Below are 27704 nucleotides of genomic sequence, written 5' to 3' on the forward strand. Positions count from 1 at the left end.
CCCTTCTTACTCACACATATAAAAACTAATCATCCTGCTTTATTAACTATGTCCTATCCTTTAACAAACTGCTAACATTTACGGTATTAATTAACCAGAGCTACCCGTCTAACAAAGTAACCATGTATTTCCCTGTTACAGTTTTGGAAAATGTTATACTTGCTCTTTGAAATATTTTACCCCATATTTTTTAAATTATGAAATAAAATAAAATTGGGAATGATTACAAATTGTTTCACCAATTGAAATTAACTCAGTTACAGATGTTTTATTCTAGGTAATATGCCAAGGCTGGCTACATTGCAAGCAAAATAACTTGCTACAAGATCTTAATTCACTGCTCTTACGTCTATACTATTAACACAATGTGTTCTAGGATGGGGGTAAAATATTCCGTAAGTGTACGTTTGTGTTCAGGTTGCAAATAGATGCAAAAAAGGGGGGGTCCAGGAAAGCCACATTCTCTGTAAACTCTGAGAATAAGAACTGATTACTTCATGCACTGTGGTCACTGACCACATAACTATTTGTGCCTTCTGCATATTTCACAAGTTCTGCTAGGTACTAGGTATAATGTTAATGGGAAAGAGAAGTAATTATACAGTCTGACATTAGGTATTAACTTGATCTGATGCCTCTGGGTTTATTTATTTTGGAAAGTGCAACATCTCAATATCTACAATACAGTATCGTAGAAACATGCAATCTCAGCAACCACATATTCGCTAGTTGCTTGCAGAGATTTCTTGTTTTTTGTTGTATGGGGCACAATATATTCCTTAAAGTCAATTAGAATGGCAGCACAAAAAAGAGCTTTTAAAGGAACTTGGAGAACATGTAGGCTTACCTTATAAGATCTGTACAGTCAAATTTTATCACCACGGCAGCATGTATCATACAGAGGCATCACATCAAGCAGATGGTGTGTGTATGATAGTATAAGCTTGTATGTCAGTTTTTTAGGGGCATATTTTTTTGTGAATGTGCTTTTTATGTATGAGAATATGTGACTATACAAAAAACAAGCATATAGTATAGAAGAATGGTGAAAAATGTAGTGTGTTTTTTGCTAGTCCAGTAATATTACTTACAGCTTTATTCCTAACCTGACTCTGTATCGAATAAGAACAGCTAGGTGGAAACCTTTAGGCAAAGGAAGTAAATGTATCTGTTGCATTTTATTGCTGTAGTAAAGCAACTTTTATTTAGAAGGGAACAGGTGGCAGGTTTAGTGTAGAATATTGGCATTCAGGAAAGTGGATGAATGTTCCATAAACAAGAACTAGGAGGCAAAATAGCTTCCACAAGGTGTTTAAATGAATAATCACCAGGGTGCTGGGTGCTATGTAAAAATCAACACTACAGAGAGTGCCATATCATGTAGATTGACTGCTGAATGTAAGCAACTTTCCAGTCTCCTTAAAAATATACATGCTAGAGTGCATGTGTAGAAGTTTGTGTGTGTGTTTGTATATGTATGTGTGTATTTTATTGCTATATATATAGACGTATTATTACACACACATACTTCTACACGTATATTCTGGTATGTATATTTGTAAGGAAACTATACACATATTGTTGAATATTTGTGAGCATTTAGAATCTGACCCGCCGAGCTGTGTGACACTCCTTGCTTCACCAGTTGATGAATGGTGTTTAGAATGCCACCGTTGCGTTGCGTGTCCTATGTGCTATCCCCAGTTGATGAATGGAGTTTGGAATATGACCATTAAGCCGTGTATCCTCTCTTCCCCCAGTTAATGACCATTGAGTTGTGCTTCCTCAGTGTATTCCCAAGTTAATGACATGAAAAACTTACTGATAGAATCGCTGGCAGAATTTCTTCCTGGATAACAGTCCAATTTTATTGGCTGGCTGGGAGACTGTCTGATTTCTCACCTCTATCACCTTTTTTTCTTTGCTTCCATTACAGAAAATACTCCAATTCGAGGTAAGGTATTTGCTGGCCCATTGCTCATAATACTTCTATCCTTTAGCTACCTGACACCTCTTCTCCTTGTCAAATCAAGCCACATATCTCTATCTGGTCTGTGCTTTGGCATAACTGATATTACTTACTGTGAATCTTTATCATGCCTTTTCTTGGACATACTCTTTAGATATTTGTTAGTTATAAAATATGCTCAAAAACTATAAACAGATAATGCACATTGTCATATACAATTGTTTACATAAACACAATGTCTTTAGAGTGTAAGGGCGAGGTATTTCAAGATGTTGGAAGTATTTTAATGGGTTTTTACATTCTTTTGCTCCTTGATAACAATGTTTCACTTCTGGAAAACTATGGTGGAAACTGCTATGCTGCCCTGGTATGATCTGTTGTATTATTTATAAAATGTCATCCTTAAATAAGCCCCATCACGGACCACAAGTTCTCAAAGCAATAAGCAGACTTCTCTTGCAGCAAAACAACAAGTGACTGTTGTATTTGAAATGGTTTACCTATTGGCTTCTTCAGTAACACTGACCTGCCTCCCTTACCAATTTGTCTTCCGTGAATTTTTCTCTTTGGCTCTTCATTGCAATTAATTCAGCCAATATAGGTACCAGTTGGTTTCCCAGTTGTCATAGATAATTAAACTTCCAATAATTCAATTGCTTGGTTACGGGCTACCTGTTTGATGTTCTGTTGTCTTTTTCTCATCTTATAGGTGCTTTACAAATTGAAAACAGTGAAGAGACTGATCAGGGGAAATATGAATGCGTCGCCACCAATAGTGCTGGAGTTCGTTATTCATCACCTGCTAATCTTTATGTGAGAGGTAGGGAGTGGCTCAGCTCTGCACGCTGGGTGATGTGTACAGTTGGCAGGCTGCACCTGCTGGTTGGTTGTGCTATTCCTGACCGTGGTTTTAAAGTATGAAATTGTTTAAACCTTATTTGTTTATTAGTGTTGAGCTGTTAAAAATACAGTTAATAAGAATTTTTAACATGGAGTCGTAATGCATAAAATTATGTTATGCAGAATTACTCGACTACAACAATAACAATTGTTTTCCTGTTCCACAAGGGGAAACTGTTAGATCAGAATATGTTGTGGAGCATAGACCAAACAAGTGAGAATAACAAATGACTCTCTGTATTCCTGAAACAGTTCAACATGATTGTTGGTTTCCTCAATAAACAGGTTAGCTAACACTAGTCCCGTTAAAATTAAGAAATGTCTAGGTTTGCCCAAACGTTAATTGTAAAACCTAGGTGAAAATATTCTTATCAGTTTTAAATGACTCCACTGAATAATGTGAAAAATAAATGCAAAATTATGGGAAAGCTTTTGAAGTCAGATGCTCATCAAATACGGAGAGACTTGTGGTAGGTATAAAGCATGTAAACCTGATATGTGTTAACAAGCTAGTCTGGTATTAACAGTGAACCTTTTCATTTTTGGACTTGCAACGGTTCATCTGTTTTCATAAAGCTATTTTAGCTGGGAGGAGATTTATTATTATTATTATTATTACCTTATGTTTACATTTTTTGGCACACCCATTTTTAATGAGTTAACAATTTTAAAATGACACTACAGACTTTTGTATTCTGACAGCAGTATGTGCTTTAAGTAACAGTTTAAGAACCATAATAAATACTGCATATGGGTAATTAGTAGTAAAGAAGATGACAAAGTAGCAAAGGGATTGGGTGGGAACGGTTTACAGCTAAGAAAGCATTTTAAAAGAAAATGGATTAGTCGCTATGCAGCTAAAAGCCTGGAGAAGGTCTTTTTTTACTCTCTCTGTGTCTCCCCTATTTTTTCTCTTCTCCTCATGTCATTGTGTTCTGCATCAAACCCCTTAACATCCCTCAGAGCTACGAGAAGGTTGGTGTGTTTTTTTTTCTTTTCCGTTCTTAACCCACATTTTTACATTAAAAAATAAAGGGAAAAAAGCAAGGACTTATTTCAATGAGGGACAGTGCAGCTGCTCATGGGCTTTGGGGATTGAGATGATATTGCATTGTGAGACCTCTCTATGCATCCTTTGGTAATGTTGCTGGGTTTTTGCACTTTTCGTCGTCATGGTTATTGCGTGCTTGGGCATTGGGCCTTGATGCATGATGGAAGAATGTAACCACCTTTGCATGTCTTCTTTTAATTTGCATTTTTGTCTTGCTTTGAATATTGTTTATTTTATAATGTTTATGGTGTCCTAATCTATCTTTATGGCTGTTCTATTTCCTTTATAATGATTGATTTTATTTTGCTGTGTTGTAATTTCAGTGCAGTTTTGAAAAGCCTCTGATCCTGCCCTGTGGGAAACACACTTACAAAAAAAAGATATTATCCTTGCAGCTAGCAGATCTTCATCAAAGAACTTCACAGATACCTCATGTTTAATAAAATGGAACCAATGTGCTGCAGCCCAATTAGTGCTGAAAAATACTTCTAGCATTTATTACATTTCTGAATGTAAAACTATACCAGTATTACAGAATATTACAATACTACATTTGTATGTAAACACTCTTGTAATTGAGAAGTTAGTTACAAGAAATGATTAACAACAAACTGAAGTGCAAATTAAGATTACTAAAACTTTGATTTTATTAAATGATTGCGCAAATGTAATGTATGCAAATCAAAGAGGTATCCTTGGTCACTCTCCCTTATGTACATCTCCCCTCGCTTCTTTGACATTGAATGCTATCTGAACATTGTTAGAATTTGCTAAAACCTAGTTTTAATCATATGTTTGGTTGGCAGCTGTATCTGTGAAGATCTAAATGAGTGCTTACACACGGCAGGAGCATTGTGCCAAGCAGGAGAAGTTGCCTGTATATACCCTTTCGTCTAAATCATTTTTGTATTGCTGGTCCCGTTGTTTTAGATTAAATGTTAGATTACACCAAGTCTTATCAAAATGCCCCTCATATGACATATCCACTAATATTTGGAATGAGATTGCATCTTTGTGCTATATGGCATTTTGGTGTGTCCTGACAAGATCAAGTTTAATTATTGGTTCGAAAAGTGCATGCATTTTTGTATCAGCAACTTCATACAATAATTAAGCAATTGGCATCTGTGTTCACAAACTAAAATTCAATTGAAAATTAAAAGTATTAGCTGATGAAGGGGAGGACCGGTGTAATCTAAGTTTCACTAGTAATTTAGAAGCTGCGCATTATTTGGCTGCCTTCCTTGAATTTCTACTTCTTTCATTTTGGATCAAGACGGAATGACTCCTGTCTCACCAAAATGGTTTTATAATATTTGCCTTCTCCCACCTTGTTTGGAGCCGCCGCTTGCTGACTATTGGAGTGCGATTAAATCATTAGATTCTGTTTAGTGCTTTCAATGCTCACATCAATATCTTTTCATTTGTTTTTTATATTTTTATTATCTTTCAATTTTCCCTTAGTTAATTGGGACATAAATGATCAAATGTTTGTATGGAATTCCATAACCACAACAAATAACTATGTATTTTCTACTTTACCATGAAAAACACTCACAGAGCATGACCTGTGTCTCAGCTTATCTTACTCTTAATGGCTCTCTTGCATATGCAATCTTGTTTCACAGCGTACAGTCTTCTTGTCTGTCATATTAACTGTCTTTCAAAACAGGGTAACATTTTTAGTATGTCAGATTTGGTTACCGCTCTTCCTTCCCCTCTTCCACATTGCCCCATGAATTGCATACCAAACATTTCCCACATACTGTTCTCATGCTGTTTCTGTTTATTATATCATATATCATAGCGTGGACATGCCTGTGTCAGAGATCCCATCACATAAGTAGATAAGAAAATAAATGGGCACTTTAATAAAGATGCCAATTTAACTGGATCCTTTTTTTTTTGGCTGCTTGGATTGGCCACCTCAGCTCGGGGCTCCTACTCAAGTCTACATTGTCAGAATAAAGGTTTAATCCTATACATTAGTGTTATTTGGAGGAATATAGTTTTAGAAGAGGGGTTGGCAAATATGGTTTGGCTCTTGGAGCCAGCCAAAAAAGTTAGGAGCCATGTTTTTTCTTCCCCAATCATCGTATTTTCCAGACGGCCTGGGTTAGTCTAGCCTTCCCATACACTAACATATATTTACACACTCATTTACCATGCATTAACAGACACATACTAACATCTTATGCTCACAAACACAACACCTTACAGTAACAAACACACATGCTAACACCATACACTAGTACACACTATATGCTGACATACTACACTCTAGCAACACACTTATACACATAAACACACACAGGCACACTATACATATATACAATTACACACACTAACACTATGGACACATACACACTTAATCTGGCACTATACATATACATACACTTACACGCTAATACTAGAGTATACACACACACACAAACAGACTGACTCCAGCACTATACAAATACATGCTAACACACTGACTGAGACTACTGTATACATACACTGACTCTAGCAGTATACACACATGCACACTGACTCTCTCACCTCCTGGAGACGTCGCTGCCTATCTTCTGCCATCGTGAATCAGGCACTTAGTGCTTTCCTGTGAGGCGAGTGCCGTCCATTACTTGACCACGCTGGGAGCCTCAGGGCACCCGCTACACCACACACCCGCAAGAAAGTTTAGGGTGCTGGATCCATGATGGCAACCTTAGGCATTTATTGGTTTTACAATATTGGTTCTTGAAAAGTTTATAGTGGGGAGGAATATACAAACTGATGAATGTGCTATAACCAACACTATCAGTTTGATATATTTTGAGTATCCTGCATTTTTTTTTTTTTGAAGATGGGCAGTTTCTAAAATATGTACAGACCAATAAAATGATTGAGGTGACCATTAAATATTCAAATGATGTGACATGTTAAAAAGTACCTTTATTGTACCATATTGTATAGTGTGAATTTAAATTATTTTATATCACATTATATTGTACAAATCAACAAAATAATGTAATAGCAAGGCTTGGCAAAGAAACAACATGTAATATACATGTGAGATATCTAAGAAGAGTTAAAATATGACCATTTAAAGCCTACACCATTTACCTGAAATGCTGCTCAGATTCCACAAAAATGGGGAAGCAATTAATTGAAGAAACAAACTAGCGTATCTGCCTGTTTAACTTGTACTTGTACATAAATAAGATTAAATCAATAAATTGTTCTTTCCCCCATTTTAAGCTCTAAGTTATTTATTAAGGATATCTAATCAGTAAATTGCTCCTTCTTTGTTTTAAGCAATCTCAGTGGGGTTTTTTTTTCCAATATTTGGACATGTAGTTGACTTTAAGAGGAAAAAAGCAGCACAAAATCACTGTTAAAGTCTATTTGTGCATGTGTACAGATGTGCATCCAGTGTTAACACGAGATTGTTTGGTAGGCAGTGTAAGAAGAGTAAATGAGACTAAAGTATGTTTCTGGCTGTCAAGATTAAATAGATCCCGCCAAGCAGTCCGTATCACATTGAAATCTCCTGTGTCATTACAAACACTGTTCCTCTTTATTGGAAACATGCAGTTATTTAAAGATGAATTCAACATTTATCAGTAAAGCATAAAATGGCTAGATATATTGTCACTTCTTTTAAATTGGATATACAATGCAAACATCTGTCGCTTCTTCGCTCCCTCTATCCGCCCCCCCCATATCCCCACAAACCCCTTGATAGATTGTCAGCTCCCAGATGCAGAACCCTCTTCTCCTTCTATGCCAGTAGGTCCGTTATTTTTTTAATAAAACAAATCCTCTTCTTATGTGTATTATCCAGCAAACATATCATATGCAGATAAGGACATAAACCAAACCCATTGTTACCTGTACCCCATTTGCATATGCTTGCTGTTCTAATACTGAGTTTTGACCAAAGCATATGGTCTAAATTGCATGAGCCTGAGCATTCCATCTACATAGAGCTGTTTCAAGCGATTGTGTATGTCAGTATTGGTGGGTGTGTGTATAGGCTTATGTATATATATGTGTGTGTGTGTGTGTGTGTATATATATATATATATATATATATATATATATATATAGTGTGGGGGGGTATAGAACTAAGATTCAATAAACACAAATATTGTGCATTGGTTAACAATTCTAAACACAACCTCGCTTTATATTTCTGTTCATTTATCTCCCTTGTATCCTTCCTTTGTGTGCTTTGGGATCAGACCTGACTTAAACGCTATTCTCTTTTTGCTCCCTATGCTGCTATTTTGTATTATATGCCTTTACCATTGGACTTTACCAAATCCCATAGAAAGCTTTTCAGGTCTTGTGCTCTGAGTGTTTTATATCTAGATTAAATTATCTGAAATCCAAATTTTCTACCAATATATTTTATGGCCACTATCAAGTATTTGGTGTTAACCACCCCCCCTCAAAAAAATAACCTGTTAGTTTTGCATTCTGTTAAGTTTCCATAACAAAGTATAGTCATCATATACAACTGTTTGTTTTTTTGTGACTAAATCAGTCCATTTATTTACTTTGTTCCTCCCCCCCTCATATACTTAGCTGTGTAACTGGTTTGATCAAACATTTGCACTTTTATTTCCATGTTTTCTTAGCATGGTCTTCTGTTTTTTTTTGTTTTGTTTTTTCTTTCTTTCTTTCTTTCTTTCTTTCTTTTTTTCTTCCACTTCCTGTCATTGTGTGTTAGGTGTGCCTGAGGAGTGGGTGAGGCTCTGTGACTCTGTTCTTAGGAGTAGATCTCCTTCGATTGTGCCACAATTCTATCAGTGGAATGTTCACAAATAGTTGTGAATGATCTAAGAGACGTTTGAACATCTTAATATCCACCTGGATACTTATGTTTACATTGCATGTGTCCCAGTGGGAAAAATCAGCATTTCAAAGTAGGAATACATTTAACTTTGAAAATATTCTGCAGCATTAAATCAGAAGACGTTACATGCAGATTTTCCCTTGATTTACCATAATGTATTTCCAAGAAACAAAATAATTGCTTGAGAGATTATGATTTGCACCACTTAAGGCTAGGCTAAAGTGACAGTGTAGGGGCTTTCAGTTTTAGTCCAGTCTTTATATCCCAACTCCATTCTACTCATTATTTTGTATTATATAGCTATAACCTACTTGTTTGTTCTTTACAAGACACTTCAGAGAACAGAGTCACTCAGATTTGGCGCTGCCTCAACCCCATGATCCATGTTCTAACTTGTGAGGTCTGAAAGCTGCATCCACCTATCAGCAAGGGGGGATGCACAGAACATGTCACTATTATCCTCGGTGTTAAAGTCCATCACCTATGATGTAATCTAATATCCCTCCAGGACTCCGATGTGGCAATATGTTAGAGAATTTTGGTCACATCTGCTGTAGCATAAAGCGTTAAAAGTGGGTTCCACCCCTAGATACCTTCCTCTATACCCAGTATTCATGCGGGCATTTGCTAGTTGCCCTTATGTTATATTCCTCTGCATTTTTCTGTCTTACCTCCCTTTTTGTTTATCTTCTTCCCTTCTTCTGTTCCTTTTTTTCCGGTTTATATTTTTTATTTTAAATATTTTTGCATGATGATTGTGATTCTGAAAGCTGCATCTATCGATGAAACCGTGTCAGATTCTAAAGAGGCTTTGTTAGGGTTTTTACACCCAAAAACCACAAAAATTTCATTAGAATTTCTCATCTTTCTCTCCTGGTATGTGGTGCATCAATGCAGTTAGAGTAGTGGATGAAGTTACCTCTATCAAGATAAACAACACAAGTGTGTTGGTGGTATGATATGTTGGTGTACAGCTAGCTTCTTACCAGACTCCTTGCTCATTCCCTTTCTATATCTTGAGGCACTTCATTCCTTAAAGTAACCTTACACTTTGCAGATATTTAATTATGTTGTGGGAATGGATAGCAGGTATTGTGCATTTAAGCCTTAATTAACACTATCCCCACACCTCAGATCTTGTTGTTAAAGATGAGAAATTACTAATAAATTTTTGTGTACTATTTGTGCTGTGATGGGTGTACTCCTGATCTATGGAACCCTTTTGCTATGAACTATGGCTTCATGTCTTTATTCTCTTTCAATCGTTTGTGTAGTAAGTAATTTTTTTGTTTTGTTTATATTTTTAGTGTTTTTATTTAAGTTTTTATTTTATTTTATTTCCTACATCCCATGTAATTAACTTAGCCTGTTTTGTCCTTCTTTTTGTTCTTTCCCTTTTCATTGTATGCTTGGGGATTTTACCTACAGTTCGACGTGTTGCTCCACGATTCTCCATTTTTCCTGTGAGCCATGAAATTATGCCTGGAGGTAATGTAAATATCACTTGTGTTGCTGTGGGCTCACCCATGCCGTATGTGAAGTGGATGATGGGTTCTGAAGACTTAACACCAGAAGATGACATGCCTGTAGGACGTAACGTTCTCGAACTCACCAATGTCAAGGAGTCTGCTAATTACACTTGTGTTGCAATGTCAAGTCTTGGTGTTATTGAGTCCGTAGCCCAGATAACAGTCAAATGTGAGTATAGTTAACTGCTTATATGAGTAAGTGTAACTGTATCCATATAAATGCTTGGTTGCTTTAGGAGATTATCATGTGGCGTAATTATCTTGCTCCTTGTAAACCGTAAACCTCATGTAGTCACTTATGCTACCACACACTTTGCCTTGTGACCTCCAAGAATTATTTATTTTGTATCAATTTAAATAGACGTGTATGTACACCTGCCCACAATGTGTGTTTATATATTACATCCAGTGTGTTCTTTGTACTGCTAATACATATCAAACGGCAGTGAATTTATACTGTAGGAAAATTAATCATAGAAAAATGAACTGAAGATGTAAGTACTTTGATTCCCCAATAGTAAGTCAGTAATGAAAATGGCCAGCGTGTAGAGCCAGACGTTCCCAGATTTGCATCCGTGGATGAAATTAGAGAGATAATGCACCTTGAAAAAAATAAATGTGGGACGAGCAGTGGGTGCTGTTTAACCTAGTCATTTAAGTAGCACTTGCAGGTTTTTTATTATTATTATTATTATTTATTTATATAAACAAGTGCAACATTTGGTGTAGAAGCAGTAAGGGAAAACAATTGATGGACTTGTTGCATACAAGCCACAAACAAGCAATATAAAATGTAAGCACTAGCAGGAGGGGAAAGAGCAAAAAAAAAGTCTTGGAACAAAGACTTTGGTTGGAAATGATCACATGTTTCATTGGCAGTGTTATATCGAGGGTTGAATTTGTTTGCCAAAGGGAAGAAAGCACTATTTCAAGTTTCACACTATTGTTGTTTCCTCTACCCTTTAGCACTTCCTAAAGCTCCTGGCGCTCCTGTGGTGACAGAGACCACAGCCACAAGCATTACTATTACATGGGATTCTGGAAATCCTGATCCTGTGTCTTACTACATCATAGAATACAAATCAAAAAGTCAAGATGGACCTTATCAGATCAAAGAGGACATCACCACTACCAGATACAGCATTGGAGGACTCAGTCCTAATTCAGAATATGAAATTTGGGTCTCTGCTGTCAACTCTATTGGTCAAGGACCACCAAGTGAACCTGTGGTAGCAAGAACTGGAGAACAAGCCCCTGCCAGTGCACCCCAAAATGTTCAAGCGCGAATGCTTAGCTCCACTACTATGATGATTCAGTGGGAGGAGCCTGTGGAACCCAATGGGCAAATCAGAGGATATCGTGTTTACTACACCATGGAACCTGACCAACCTGTCAGTAACTGGCATAAACATAATGTGGTTGAAAATCTCTTGACCACTGTAGCTAGTTTGCTAGAACATGAAACGTACACGGTCAGAGTTTTGGCTTTTACTTCAGTAGGTGATGGACCACTATCTGATCCCATTCAAGTGAAGACCCAGCATGGTGGTGAGTGACATTTAATCGTGAGAGCAGTAGACTCATTTCATTTTAGGATGAGGCCTATACAGATTTGTTGCACTCTGCTTGTAGCTATGCATTTGACATATATGCAATGTTTTTGGGATCAACAGTGCTTATTTCTTTACACAAAATATAATGTAAAAATGCAATACTAAGAAAACCAGTATTTAAATCCTCTTTACTGACACATATGAGTGGATTAAGCTTTCGGATTTTAGGGGACTTTTTTTATTAATTTTGCTGAGCATTATCGTACTCGCACCTGTTCTTTGCAAGCAGAAGTTTTTGTTTTCGGATAAAATTGAGAGCATGTAAATACCTCTAGAAAATCAAAGAATGTGATCTGTCTCCTGTTTTGTGTAAATCACATGAACATATATGTAATGTATTTTCTGAGAGTGAAGATTTAAACCTAAATTTGGCCGATACAGTATTTTACTGCATTGACCAGCACTAAGTACTTATCAATGTTGCACATTGCCAAAAATCTGTTTAGGTTTGTAACATTCTTCAAATGCCTCATGTGATACTTGGGTTCAATCACTCAAAACTATTAATCTAGCTATTATTTCAGTGTTGTTGCATGTTGAATTTTTAAAGACTGCAAAACAACCACATTTTTTTTCTTTTGTTTTTGCCTTTATTTTACACACAATTGAAGTCCCTGGACAGCCAATGAATTTCAGAGCTGAAGCCAAATCTGAGACCAGTATTGCTCTTACTTGGAGCCCTCCACGCCAAGATAGCATTGTGAAGTATGAGGTTTGTTACAGAGAAGGAGAGCGAGGGAACGAGGTAAGAATCTTACTCACAAAGTAGAAAATGTATTATGTCCTATCTCTAGAAATTAAGCATTTTAGAGAGGCAACAACCTCTGTCCAATCAGGTAAACTGGGAATAGTATCCTCTGTATTGTCCTTTATTTTAAACTAGTGTTCATAAAAGGTTTTGTAAGTGCAGTAGCACTGAATTAGTGAGAATGCATGGTTGTCCTAGAGCTATGCTTACCTTTCAAGCTGAAAAAGTGGATTGAACTTTTAAGAGATAACTGGTAATACTTACATTCCTTTTAGGTGGGTCACATTTCCTTAAGTCTAACTAAGTGTTAGTAACATAAAAGTGCATACGTAAACTGATCAGAGTCATGTTTGAATGTTGAAAATGGTTGAAGATGAATATGTACTGAATGGAAATATCTGTGTTGTCAATATTTTTTCATTGACCCTAATTACCATTGTAATTAAGTTTTTTATTGAAATAACTCCTTCACCAACTGTCACCTGTGGAACAGAGATGCTACATTAATTTTAAACAAAGGGTTTGTATTCTGGTGACATATTTTGTATGACAGTTAAGATGCGTGGAAAAGAGCAACCCAAATTATTTCATCTTTATGTTGTCATGTTATGATCTGTTTTCTTTCAGATCAGAAAGACATTTGATCCAGCTACAACATATGTTGTTGAAGGCTTAAAACCCAACACGGAATATATATTCCGCCTTGCAGCTCGCTCTCAGCAGGGCCTGGGCGCCTGGACCTTGGATATCAGAGAGAGAACTATGCAGTCCAGTAGGTGTCCTTTTTTTTGTTTGCTAGCATTCTATATGGATAGAAAGGAGAATTGGGTTATATGCTATTTAACCTGAATGTTTACAAAGCTAGAACATTCTTATCAGTGACAAAAGAAAGTAAAAAACTTTTATAGATCTCTAGAATTGAGGACTATTTCATCAGTTATAAAACTATTTGGCTATTATATGGCTATTAATGGAGGTTTGCCTTGGGTAGAACTGTCATTTTAGACCAATATTTGTAAAATGTTCTTTTATGCTTCTACAAGTGTGAAGCATTTATTTGAGACGTCTTAGAATAATTTATATATATTACACATACATTCAACTCTTACTTCAAATAATTAGTATTTTATGACTATAAAGTCTGTCTTGCAACCATTCCTTCAGCAGCTTTGGAGAGAATTTATAAATTCTGTGTAAATGCAGCATGAATATAAACTGTTAGCAAAATATAGGATTCCATATGTCACCCATTGAAATTCTCACTAACCAAGTCAAGTAATTGAAATATGGCTTTATTTTAAATTTACCTTTTTAATAGAACAATTAATAATAGAATAATTAATAATTAATACAGATTTATTTTGAGGAATCCAGGCTGAATAATTTAAATAATATACTACTAACAGGAGCAAGTTGATATAGCTGGCTATAGTTTTTCATTTCAGGCATGAAAAGGATTATTTGCACTAATCTGTAGATATGACCCATCTCATATCTTATGTATTAAGTGGCCCTGAGATGTCTGACAATATTAACTTTTAAATTATGATGTTTGTAAAGGTCATGCCAAAATGGTTCAAAATGGCAGAATCGAGAGTGGTAACGAAGGCACGATGGAGTATGTAGCTTTTCCTAGCTAGTTTTAGTTTAATGGATTGTAACCTTGGTATTGTCCTGGGGATAGATTTCCCTTGGTGGCAATATATATCCAGTTTCCTTTTAAATTAGGTGTTTTTCACTGCATGAGTGGCTGTGGCAGTTATACATGTGTTCTGTCTTTTTATTCATCACTAGTATATCACCCAGACTGCAGTTTCAGTAGCCAAGAGTGGAACTAATCTGGTCAACTCTAATCCTTTGGCCCCATGACTGACTTCCTTTTTATTTTCTTCTGTTTTTATACTAGCATATACATGCATTAAAAAAAATTCTGCAGGCACTTACAATGTAACATAATATCGATGGTGCCTCTGCTTACACTATTTCGTCCGGTTCCTGTTTGGTGTTCTGAAACTCAGTCTTTATATTGTTTGTTTCTTTTATTTCTGTTGTATGTCATCAGGAAATTTCACTAAGCCATGTATTTCAGATATAATGCGGGTTTTTTTTGTTTGTTTTATTAAAAAAAAAAACAATTTAATAGGAAGTACCCACACTCTGCTTCAGGTCCCCAGTACAGACGGCCTATCGGGTCAGACAGATACTTGTCTACTTGTTGTGGTCCTTCTAGAAAATAAATTTGGCTATTGAACTCCAAGTTTAATCTTGGTGGTGTTTGTCACAATGATATTAAACTGGTCAGTTTTCTTCCCTTTTTAATTTGAAATAACTTTGAAAAATTGGTCCCAAGCTTTCGGAATTATCATGAGTTGGAAAGTTCCTTGTGGATGACGCCTGGATCCAGTGCCTGTGCCTGATGCTCGTGACATTCCTCGGTTGGGAAAGGCTGGAGTAGCTTTGAACAGACAGACACCAGTGTCTTTCCTCTGTGTTTTTTCTTTTTCCTTGAGAATTCAGCTCACTAGTCATTCCACGCTTTGTTTCTGCATGTTAAAAGGGGGGCAGCACTGCCAGTTGTGGGTGTTTACCATTCCCCATGCCCTTTCCGCTTTGTGTTGTGACTGACTGTATGGTCATCTAAAGTCATGCTTTCGCTCACTTGACCCTGCTTGTGTTCTCAATGTTTTCCAAGATACCTCTAGCCCCTATGTGTCACTCCTCCCATCTTTGCAAGGGTGTATTTCCTAATACCATCAAACTTTAAAGTAAAATCCATTAAACTAAAGGTAAAGTATGTATTTTTTTTCTGATGTACCGATATTTTAACACTTTACGTACCAGAGGAGTAACCCTAAATGAGGTAGAGATTTTTTTCCAAACATTACATTAAAAAACTACATTAAGTGCTACGTTATTTTGTTACGATGAGTTATAATGCTAATTTAAAAGCTATGGTGGAATAGACACAATCCTGGGTACTTAAAGAGTTAAAATGCTTCACTGAGAGGCAAGTAAGGGTCATGCTTGGAGTATGGACACCTGCCAACCTGCTGGAAGGCAGAGGAGGTGAGTGAAGTGAAGAAAATATATTTTGTCAAATGCAGCCCAATACAGCAGGCCTTTCGAAGGGCAGGAAGTGTTTGATGTGAATTTCCTCTTTATTTAATGCAGGTTTGGATAAATTACAAGTTTGAATTTAATATACCGGTATAATCATGTGGCAGGATGCAGTCACTACCTGTGAGAAAATAAGTGCTGCCAGTGTTGGCCACTTAGGTGCTCAGTGTTTTATTACTAATGGTCCCAAGGAATTGGAACACAGGCATTTATGTTCTACCTAGATAAATGAGGTCAGTCCATCTCTTGTCAGTTGTTTCGGAAAATGCATTGGTGAATTTTTGCCAGCATCAAAAGAAAATATTTGTTTCTGAAGTTTGCAGTGAATGGAGTGATCAGTATCTGACATAATAATAGTACCCACCACAAAACACTTTTTAATTGTTATGTAAAATAAATGTATTAACCAAGGTTATTGAGGAAATATATAAACCAAGGTTATTGAGCAAAATTATACCACCTTCTGTGGATCAGTAATTATATTGAGAACCAACTCCAGAAGATGGTTCTGACCTCTGCTTTATGTTCATTTTGTGAGAAAGTCTTAAATGTTGACGAGGCGAAGGTAGGTGATTTAATTGAGATTTATTTTGGGATATTATCATTTATTTTCTCCGTATACATTTCTTTTTGCTTTATTTTCATTGTTATTTTCTTTTGTCTATTATATGGATATCCAACTTAAGCAAAACTAGCAAAATATTGAGCAATATTAATATAATCACATAGGGTCCCCTTAATCTAAGGGGGATAAGATTCAAGAGAAAAACATCATATTGAGCATGTTTAAACTACTCCACTGTGTGTTGAATAAAATACCAGATATGTATGATTTAATAGCAGCTTAATAGCAATTTTATAGTAATAATAATAACCATAGCTTTGTTTTGAGCAAAGAGTAAAGTAATTCACACAGCTTGTCTAAACTTTCTTGTGCTCGGAGAGTGTTCCCTGTTGTGGAGTGTTCATAACCAAAAACTCCAGAACATAATTCAGATATTTTAGGAACTCCATTTTTTTGCCTTACGTTTGTCCAGTCTTCTTTTAAGTTACATGTTTTTTTCTGTTCATGGTTTTATGTTCTTCAATTTATTTTTGTTTTATTTTGAGTTTTGTGTTTCTTTTCCCTTTTTTCTTTTATCTTTCCCATCTTTTGTTTTTCTGCCTGCCCTACCCTTCCTGCACCAAACTGTCCTTTCATAGAACCGTCTGCCCCCCCTCAAGACATAAAGTGCGTGAGTACCAGGTCCACCACAATACTGGTAAGTTGGCAGCCACCCCCGGCTGAAAGTCAAAATGGCATTCTTGCTGGATACAGCGTGCGCTACCAAGCTTTGGATGGTGAAGACACAGAACTCAAAGAAGTGAAGGACATTTCACCCCAAGCTATACAGATCTTATTAGAATCTCTGGAAAAGTGGACAGAATATCGAATCACAGTTGTGGCACACACAGAGGTTGGACCTGGACCTGAGAGCTCGCCCGTTGTGATACGCACTGATGAAGATGGTAATTACTATTTCAATAATAAGTTAGTGGTGAGGTGAAAATAGCATGCGCAAGCTGGTATGGATTAATTGCTGTAAATCACAATGGTATATTCCCCTCTTTATTAAAGGAATGTTACATTTAAAATAAAGACAACTATTTTAAGATGTGGTTCTTGCGAACAGAATGTTGGTGCTTCATTTAAAAGGTGCAAAGCTCTGTTATTCTTTTGCCTGACAAAGAGATAGAACATGCTGAGCTGTGTGACTGATTGACCAAGCTCTATTTAGTTCTAGTTATAACCTAAATATAGGAAATATTTTATGATATGAAATGTGACTACTAAAGTGCACTCTGACTATAATGTCTTATTTTGTAACCTCACTTAAACCAAATCTGAATAAGAAATATTCTTCAGTACAGATGTTTTTGTTATCATACATGTCCTGCAAAGTCAATGTCTATATAATTCAGGGCTCGACAAACCACCAAGTCGCCATGGCGAGTAAAAAAACACTTCCTGGTGCCTAGGGTTTTGCAGGGCTGCCATCATGAATCTTGGATCCTATGTTTTCCTCCAGGGGCGTGGTGTAGTGGGTTCAGTAATGCTCCCATTGAGATCACGAAATGAACTTACGTGACCCTGCTGGGTGCTTCATGGCACCCAGGCAGGAAAGCATAAGGTGCCAGATTCACATTGGCAGAAGAAGATTTGAGTAGTGCATGTGAGTGTGGCTATACTATAGTATCATAGTCAGTGAGTGTATGTGTATACTGTAGTGTCAAAGTCTATGTGTGTGGTGTATCAGTGTGTATATGTATAGTGCTAGATTCAATGTGTGTGTAAATTTATAGTGCCAGTTGTAACGGGTTCACCAAGAGAGCTGTAATAACTCCCAGAGATAACCCAGATGTATCCTCCTGTTGTCCCCGAAATCACTTCCAGCACCAGCCAGCACGCACACCTTGGAACCCTGCTATGTGTACCCAATAAGTAGACACAACTACCTTGAATTGAGTACAGCAGGAATGAACAGTTTATTGTTGTAAAACATAGACTCGTATATCCACAGAACATCATTAACATAAATTAACATTGTGAAACAGGTAGACAACCCAACCTTTAATCCCCTGGCAGCAATCCTATTGATTAATTAAACAATAGATTTCCTACCTGTGCTATCTTTGTTTGACAGCCAGGCTGGAGCTATGTCTGAGTACCTTGGGGCCCTGTATGACAGGTCATTCTGTCACACTAGTGTTAGTATGTCTACTGTACTCTAGAGCCAGACTCAGTGTGTGCGTCCATAGTGTTAGTGTGTTGTTTTATATATGTGTAGTCTGAGCCAGTGTGTGCATGTGCTTAAGTGTGTGGTACTTAAGAGTGTGGTGCTAGTGTGTATGGTGGTGTTTATTTTACAGTATGGCATTAGCATGTATGTATGTCAACATATAGTTTTAGAGTGTGTGTATAAGTGTATTGTGTTAGCATGTGTGTACATGAGCGTGTAATGTTAGCGTGTGTTACTGTAAGGTGTTAGTGTTTTGTGAACATAAGATGTTAGCGTGTGCCTACTATATGGTGTTAGAGTGTGTAAACCGTGTAAATGTATGTTAGTGTATGACAAGGCTTGACAAACCCTGGACGCCACGAAAACATAATTAGAGAAGAAGAAGAAAAAAATCTGGCTTGATCCAAAACAAATTTGTCGACCTCTGAGTTAATTACGAGATCCACACCTGCATTTTTTTTTGATTCTTATAATACTGTTTTTTTGTGGATTACACCGAGTTCAGACACTCCACCAAAAATAATGTTGTATAGGCAGATTTGGCCAGCAAGAATTCTTACATTTCTTCTTGCTTGTAGATGCCAAATATTTATTTTTCATAGCTGTGAAACAGCTTTAAACAGTTCTCCTCAAAACTTACTAAACTTTTAAAGGACTTCTGTCCCACACAGCCTCACCAACAGTGAATGCAGATTATGCTATTTTCTTATGCATTCTTCATCTGTAAGAACGAAAAAAAAGCACTTACCTGTGGTGCACTGCCCACCTCTGCTGTCTATATTTTGTGCCAGTTTAGATTGGTTAAAGCAGCCATTCCCTGGCTAAAAAGTGCAACACTGGAATAAGCAATATCTATGCATGTGCACTCGTAAGATCACCTAAAACTCTAGTGTGAGCTGGCTGACAGCCAGTATCCTGTGAGTGCACACTGGTAAGCAGATGTGTTGCGCTGAATTATGCTTAATTCTTCTGTTCCCTTATGGTTGTTAACAATACAACAGAGAAAGAGGGCAGACCGCACCAACAATGAAAGCTCCCCACTGTGTGAGCAGAATTCCACCAAATCCACACAACCAGTTAAACAAATTAAAAAGACGCTCTGTAATGTGATAAATTAGTGCAGTTTTATTCCAAACCTGTGGCGCAGTTTCAACCCGCTCAGGAGTTTGTATCGAGCCTTGATAAAAACTCCTGAGCCGGTTGAAATGTCGCCACACGTTTGGAATAAAACTGCATTAATTTATCCCATTACACAGTGTCTTTTTAATTTGTTTAACCCTTATATTTGCTAACAACTCTGAACCTTTCCATCCTATAAAACATTGGGACAAATTAATTCTAACAAGCATTTTCTTTTGCTTCTCAGTGCCCAGTGCTCCACCACGAAAAGTGGAAGTGGAAGTACTGAACTCAACCGCTATTAAAGTATTTTGGCGTTCTCCTATCCAGAACCGGCAGCATGGACAGATCCGTGGTTATCAGGTTCATTATGTAAGAATGGAGAATGGAGAGGCAAAAGGGCTGCCCTCGATTAAAGATGTCATGCTGGCTGATGCTCAGGTGAGATACATCAGACAAAGGAACCTCACGTTTGGTTTTTATTTATTTCTGTCCACTGTGTGACCATTAGAATGCTGACAAAGGCCCTGTTTGGCCGAAACGTTGCTTTTTTGTTTTGCTTTCTCTAAATAAAGTAACCTAAGGATTGGAAGCTGTTTGGAGTGCTGGGATTCTTTTCAGTGTTCGTATTATTCATATTTATAGGCCTTTTGTTTGCATTTTTCATTGCATCCCTCACAGCAGATATTTTTTGTTTTTAGTTTTCTTATGATAGGTTAGCTCTGAACTATGTTCCTCAGTTCTTATTACTCTTCTTTCCTCTATTTGCTTCCCTTTGTCAGTGGGAAATGGATGACACAGCTCAATATGTAAGTTGCACTGGCTCGTTGACTAAGGCGTGTTTTTTTTTTTCATTTCTGTGTGTGTGGTTGCTCTCATGTTTGGTAGCATGCAGTTATAGCTATATGTGTGTATTTGCACTTTTTGTTTAATCTAGGATGTGTGCACAATTTTAAACAAGTTCCTCAACTAATCCTGTGGGTGCGTTTGCTGTACTATGATTTTGGATTTCATTGTTTTTATAATTAACTGGTATTAAAAAAAAGTAACCTGTTGGTATATCCTCCTCATTATCTGTCTTGTACGACAGTTTGATAAGGCAATGTGGTTTACGACAAAACTTTAGGTTCGCCGTGAAATTATTATTACATTGTTAAAATATATGGCGTGTGGTTTTATATAGTGCATAGTCTACAGGCATGTGATGTAATACTCTAAATACAAAACTAAGATATTTTCCGTGCAAGTTCACTATAGGCTGGTCTTTTCAGCATTAAATAGGTTGACAAATACAGTAAGCTTGCTTTTTGACACCAATTGCTCAGACAAAAATTGTATACATTGATAAGGAAAAATTCAGTTAATAACAGAAATCAAGAGATCAAGAGACTTTGGCATTTACACAAATATGCAGTATAAACAAGTAAAACTCTCAAAGGTAATGTCACATCGAAAGATCCTATCTTTACAAATGTGCATCATAGAATTGTGCACGGCATGCAAAATCGGTTCGGACAAGATTTTTGTGGGTTTTTTTGCCGCATTCATTTTCTGATAGTGAATTTTGTCTCCCGGTCATTCGGTTCTGACAAAATTCAGGCGCGTTTTATAATTCCGAAAAAATATTTGGGGGGTGTTCCCAAAGGGGGAGGACCCCGACACCTTCTGGTCTAACCTTTCAGCTACAGTAGCACCATCCCAAGGTTAGGGAAGAGATCCACACTCTGTTTTGCACTGCAGGACGACTAGCAACAGCAGCAGGCTATGTGAATAAATTTATCCTAAAATTTGACCAGTTTGATTATGTGATCTCTTATAATCAGAAAAATATTTAGCCCTCAGAGTAAGGAAGGAAATTGAGCTACAGCAAGGCACAGATTAGGCACTGGTACCCCCCCCCCCCATCTATTAGAAACAAGAGCAAGAATTGATGTACCAGACGAAGGGCATTGAGGCACAGAGCAGGAGAGGCCAATCACTGGCAGACAGACACATCCAATCACAAATCTGATCCCCCAATATTCCCCAGAATAAGAAGGGTGTGCGAGGGGTAGCAGTATTAGTAGGGCAGGGCACCTGAGCAGGCAGGCGCTGGCAGATACAGCCCCTTGGAGCAGGACACAATTTCCCAAATTTTTATTATACATATTATAATGCCTGGTTTTGTCACCTATATTTATTTATCAATGAAAAATAATATATTATGTGATAGAAAGATAATACAACAATGAGAAATGAGACTGGCTGGTAGTATAAATGGGTACCTCTCTTAAACTGCACAGGATCACCGATATTTTTCAATGAAAAGTAATCTATGATAAGATAGAAAGATAATACTAAATATTTTGTGTTTTGCGCTAAAACAAATTGGTAAAAAATCTGATGCAGTCCCTGTAAGTGGTATATAAATACATACACAAGAGCCTCCCCACTCCACCCACATCAGTAATTTTTCTGCAGTAAACTATTACTTTTATTAATTAATTTGCTGTATTGCATATGAGCAATGAGTATCAATTAGGGCTGCAACAACTAATCGATAATAATCGATAATGAAATTCGTTGGCAACGAATTTTGTTATCGATTAGTTGAATCGATTATTATCGATTATAAAATGAGGGTTTTTTCAGAGCAAACGCTCTGAAAAATACCCCTCATTATATAATCCGTTTAGTCTGATTCACAGCAGCAGCTCCTACTTACCAGTCCCTCCCTGTAATCACTGTGACAACTGGCCCCGCCCCTTCCTTCTCCCAGAAGGCCAGAACCACATGGCTGTGACACTCATCTAACTGTAAGTATAAAATTAATATTTGGGCTACTGAAAGTTAGGGGAGGTGGGGGTTAATTTAGGGGCAGTTATGGTTAATGGGGTGTTTAGGGTTAATTTAGGGGCAGCTATGGTTAATGGGGTGTTTAGGGGCAGTTATGGTTAATAGGGTGTTTAGGGTTAATTTAGGGGCAGCTATGGTTAATGGGGTGTCTAGGGTTAATTTAGGAGCAGCTGCGGTTAATGGGGTGTTTGGGGTTAATTTGAGGCAGTTGTGGTTAATGGTGTGTTTAGGGTTAATTTAGGGGCTGTTGTGGTTGACAGGGTCTTTAGGGTTAATTTAGGGGATGCTGTGGTTAATGGGGTGTTTAGGGTTAATTTAGGGGCAGTTATGGTTAATGGGTTGTTTAGAGTTAATTTAGGGGATGCTGTGGTTGATGGGGTGTTTAGGGTTAATTTAAGGGTAGTTATGGTTAATGGGGTGTTTAGGGTTAATTTAATAATGAGGACTGAGTATTAATTTAATAAAGGTAACTTAAGGTGCAGTTAGATATAAAGGGGGGCAAACTAAGGGGAATCTAAATCCTGGGGGCAGTGAAGATTAACCCAGTACTTATTTATTAAAGTATGGTGTCAGTGTGCTGTGAACAGGTCTGTGACTCTATGAGGGGACTATGAGATATCTGGGGGGGTATAAGGCATATCTGGGGAGGACGGAGAGACATATCTGGGGGTATAAGGCATATACATTATATAAGGCATATGTGGGGAGGGCAGTGTGGCATGTCTGGGGAGGACGGAGTGGTGTATCAGGATGTATAAGGCATATCTGGGGCCACAGTGGCATATCTGGGGTAGAGTGGAGTGGCATATGTGGGGAGGGCAGCGTAGCATGTCTGGGGAGGATGGAGTGGTGTATCAGGGGGTATAAGGCGTATCAGGCACAGTGGCATATGTGGGGGTGGAGTGGCATATGTTGGAGGCAGCGTGGAGTGGCATATGTGGGGGTACAGTGGAGTGGCATATGTGGGAGGCAGCGTGGAGTGGCATATGTGGGAGGCAGCGTGGAGTGGCATATGTGGGAGGCAGCGTGGAGTGGCATATGTGGGAGGCAGCATGGAGTGGCATATGTGGGAGGCAGCGTGGAGTGGTATATGTGGGAGGCAGCGTGGAGTGGTATATGTGGGAGGCAGAGTGGAGTGGCATATGTGGGATGCAGCGTGGAGTGGCATATGTGGGAGGCAGCGTGGAGTGGCTATGTGGGAGGCAGCGTGGAGTGGCATATGTGGGGGTACAGTGGAGTGGCATATGTGGGAGGCAGCGAGGAGTGGCATATGTGGGAGGCAGCATGGAGTGGCTATGTGGGAGGCAGCGTGGAGTGGCTGTGTGGGAGGCAGCGTGGAGTGGCATATGTGGGAGGCAGCGTGGAGTGGCATATGTGGGAGGCAGCGTGGAGTGGCATATGTGGGAGGCAGCGTGGAGTGGCATATGTGGGAGGCAGCGTGGAGTGGTATATGTGGGAGGCAGCGTAGAGTGGCATATGTGGGAGGCAGCGTGGAGTGGCATATGTGGGAGGCAGCGTGGAGTGGTATATGTGGGAGGCAGCGTGGAGTGGTATATGTGGGAGGCAGCGTGGAGTGGCATATGTGGGAGGCAGCGTGGAGTGGCATATGTGGGAGGCAGCGTGGAGTGGTTTATGTGGGAGGCAGCGTGGAGTGGAATATGTGGGACGCAGCGTGGAGTGGTATATGTGGGAGGCAGCGTGGAGTGGTATATGTGGGAGGCAGCGTGGAGTGGTATATGTGGGAGGCAGCGTGGAGTGGTATATGTGGGAGGCAGCGTGGCATATGTGGGAGGCAGCGTGGCATGTCGGGGAGGCAGCGTGGCAAACCTGGTCTCAAATGTGCATAAATTGGGGGGGCTGGTTGGGAAATAAAGAGAAGAAATACATTTTATCAAAGTTTTTTTTTATTCTGCTGTTTGTATTTAACATCATTTGTTTATTAAATTATTTTAAATAAATGAAAAATTTACATTCATTTTTTTTATCCGATTAATCGACAAAATAATCGGCCAACTAATCGATTATGAAAATAATCGTTAGTTGCAGCCCTAGTATCAATCTCAACCTCTGCTAAGCTATCTGTCATTGCCTCACACTTTCAACTCTCATCAGTCTATATCTGCTGCTCCTGACAAGTTAAAATGGCGTCCACACACTTTTATATATCAAATTAATTAATTATGATTGGCCAGAGAGAAGAAAGTAAGAAACCCCGGAAGGGAATGCCCGATTTTGTGCATATTAAAATACGTGATCGGCATTTAAAAATGTTACATGAGATCGGGCAGCAGAAAGCCAGCGATGCTGGCTTCTGCTGTTAGGGGGGAGTGCAGGCTGTCAAACAGCCTGATCTCCTGCGCAGCGGCAGGGATGTGTCCCTGCCGCTGCAAGAAGGGCAGGATGTACCGGTACGTCCATAGGGGTTAAGGTTTCAAAAAACGTTTTTACAGGTTTGCCATAATAATTGTTTGGCTATTGTCTTATATTATGTTTTTTTGGGGCACTCAAGTTGTCCTGTATTGAGAAGGACCTTAATGAGGGGAAATAAATAATTTTACTTACCAATAAGATTTTGGTTGGATGCCCATACATGTCTCTGGCTTGTGTTTGTGTGTGTTTATGTATGTATGTATGTGTATATATAATGTATGTATGTGTGTATATATATATATATATATATATATATACATACATATATATGTGTATATATATATATATATATATATACATACATATATATATATATATATATATATATATATATATACACATACATATATATATGTGTGTATGTGTATATATGTATGTGTGTATGTATATATACCGTATTGGCTCGGATATAGGCCGCACCCGAATATAAGCCGCACCCTAAAAGTTTGGTGCTTTTTTAAAGAAAAAGTTTTTTAATAGATATGCTGCCACTCTGTCCCCCCCCACCCCCGAGATATGCTGCCACTCTGCTTCCCCCCCGATATGCTGCCACTCTGTCCTCCCCCCCCCCCCCCGACTTACCAGAGCAGACTCCCGGGTGTCTCAGCTGAAGTTGTATACGCGTATTACGTAGATGTCCCCCGCCGGCCCCGCAAAACACCCGGGAGTCTGCTCTGGTAAGTCTTGGGGGCAGAGGTAAAATGCATCGTGGGAGATTGTTAAAGCACAGACGGGCCGGCATCGGAGGTTGTTTACGCGTGCATCGCTGCAGGCAGTGAACGTCTGCGCGATGCGCTTAGACAGTCTCCCGTGCCGGCACTCCCTCCGTGGAAAGTGCCGGCAGGGGAGGCTGTCTGAGCGTATCAGAGAGTAGGATGCAGGTCCCCTGCACCGCTGCGGGGGATCTGTATCCTAACCCTGCTGCCTGCCCGGCGCCCGGAACTGCATGTCCCGGGCGTCGGGCGCTAGACCCCGAATATAGGCAGCACCCCCACTTTAAAGACTTAAAGTGGGGGGAAAAAGTGCGGCCTATATTCGAGCCAATACGGTATGTATATGTGCGTTTTGTGCGTGTATATGTGTATGTATATATATATATATATATATATATATATATATAGCTAGACATACATGCATACATATAATCAATACAAATATAAACACATTGGGTTTTGCACTTGAGAAATGTTGTCCCTGTTAGGAATCAAGTCAGTTATTTTGTTGTGCATCCAGGTGGCAACTTTACATACAGCAGAGTCATTCTGTGATGGCAGTATGGGCAAATGATAGAGGGGTTTATTGGTAAGTAAAAATCCTGTTTTTGGTATAAACAAACAGGTTATGTATTTACTGTAATGAATGTAAAATTCAGCTATTTTTAAAACACAACAACATACAGTAGTATGAGTTGCATTCTTTATTTTTTTTTTTTTTTAAATTGATGTATGTTGGTGTCTATTTTCCATGGATTGCAATGCATTCATTACACACAAATTTGAGTATGTATTGATTAGTTGTTAGAGTTAGAAAATAAGACATCAGTGTTCAATAGAGTATACATTGTGGCTGCGGCTACAACCATTTCCTAAAATGGATGTTCTAACTTCTAAACATGTGCTAGATACCTGCTAAGCCCCCCTTGGTATTAATACAGACAGTGTTTCTAAAGTTCCATTTAACTCCTCCCTGGTTTCATTAGAGGCAAGAGTGGGATTTTTTAGTATGTAAAGTTTTTGCACATACACAGCAGTACACATATTGAAGCCTCTGAAGCAGTAGTCAACTTCATTTACATTAGCTAAATATGAGTGTTTAGATCATCACACATACCCTTGGCTGCTACCATCCACTGGTTCTGCTGAGCCTGTAAAAGAAGCAAACTAAGGAATACAACCTTTTTTTTTTTAGAAGCAGTGAAGGGAGTTAAGTGTCATTTTCTAGAATTGTCCATGCAAAATGGACATTCAATATGTGTTTAACATGAAAATAGGGCTGGAACTTTCCTTTAACATTTTCATGAAAAAATATTTTGTACAAATCCGTATCAGTACACATTATGCAACATTAATATATCCATATAAGTTGATAAATACACACATATATACAGATATATATATATATACCGTATTGGCTCGGATATAGGCCGCCCCTGTATATAGGCCGCACCCTAAAAGTTTGGTGCTTTTTTAAAGAAAAAGTTTTTTTCTTTAAAAAAGCACCAAAAAAACATGCTGCCACTCTGTCCCCCCCCCCGAGATATGCTGCCACTGTCCTCCCTCCCCCCGAGATATGCTGCCACTGTCCTCCCCCCCGAGATATGCTACCACTGTCCCCCCCCCGAGATATGCTACCACTGTCCCTCCCCCCGAGATATGCTACCACTGTCCTCCCTCCCCGAGATATGCTACCACTGTCCTCCCCCCCCCCGAGATATGCTACCACTGCCCCCCCCCCGAGGTATGCTACCACTGTCCCCCCCCGAGATATGCTACCACTGTCCTCCTCCTCCCCCCCGAGATATGCTGCCACTGTCCTCCCCCCCCCGAGATATGCTGCCACTGTCACCCCCCCCTGAGATATGCTGCCACTGTCCTCCTCTTCCCCCCCCCCCCGAGATATGCTGCCACTGTCCTCCTCTTCCCCCCCCCCCCCCGACTTACCGGAGCAGACTCCCGGGTGTCTTGCGGGGCCGGCGGGGGACATCTACGCAATACAACTTCCGGTGCTGGCACTGGATGTGCCGGCACCGGAAGTTGTATAGCCGTATTGC

The 27704-nt window shown here is 38.7% G+C and overlaps 1 protein-coding gene across 11 annotated transcripts in view; it reads left to right on the top strand.

The window, feature by feature from the left end:
* PTPRS (protein tyrosine phosphatase receptor type S) overlaps positions 1 to 27704 on the top strand; it is a 103696-nt gene that overhangs the window by 48363 nt on the left and 27629 nt on the right. For 2 of the 11 annotated variants that reach the window (XM_053463650.1, XM_053463668.1), the window contains exons 6-14: positions 2679 to 2789; positions 3833 to 3844; positions 10192 to 10461; positions 11259 to 11840; positions 12517 to 12650; positions 13281 to 13425; positions 16974 to 17279; positions 19917 to 20110; positions 20452 to 20478. In XM_053463650.1, coding sequence (XP_053319625.1) covers positions 2679 to 2789; positions 3833 to 3844; positions 10192 to 10461; positions 11259 to 11840; positions 12517 to 12650; positions 13281 to 13425; positions 16974 to 17279; positions 19917 to 20110; positions 20452 to 20478 — 1781 coding nt within the window. The remainder of the gene's footprint in view (positions 1 to 2678; positions 2790 to 3832; positions 3845 to 10191; positions 10462 to 11258; positions 11841 to 12516; positions 12651 to 13280; positions 13426 to 16973; positions 17280 to 19916; positions 20111 to 20451; positions 20479 to 27704) is intronic. The other 9 variants (XM_053463654.1, XM_053463697.1, XM_053463663.1 and 6 more) reach the window with 5 other exon arrangements.

The sequence above is a fragment of the Spea bombifrons genome, chromosome 1 (genome assembly GCF_027358695.1).
Source record: "Spea bombifrons isolate aSpeBom1 chromosome 1, aSpeBom1.2.pri, whole genome shotgun sequence".
Classification (NCBI taxonomy): Eukaryota; Metazoa; Chordata; class Amphibia; order Anura; family Pelobatidae; genus Spea; species Spea bombifrons.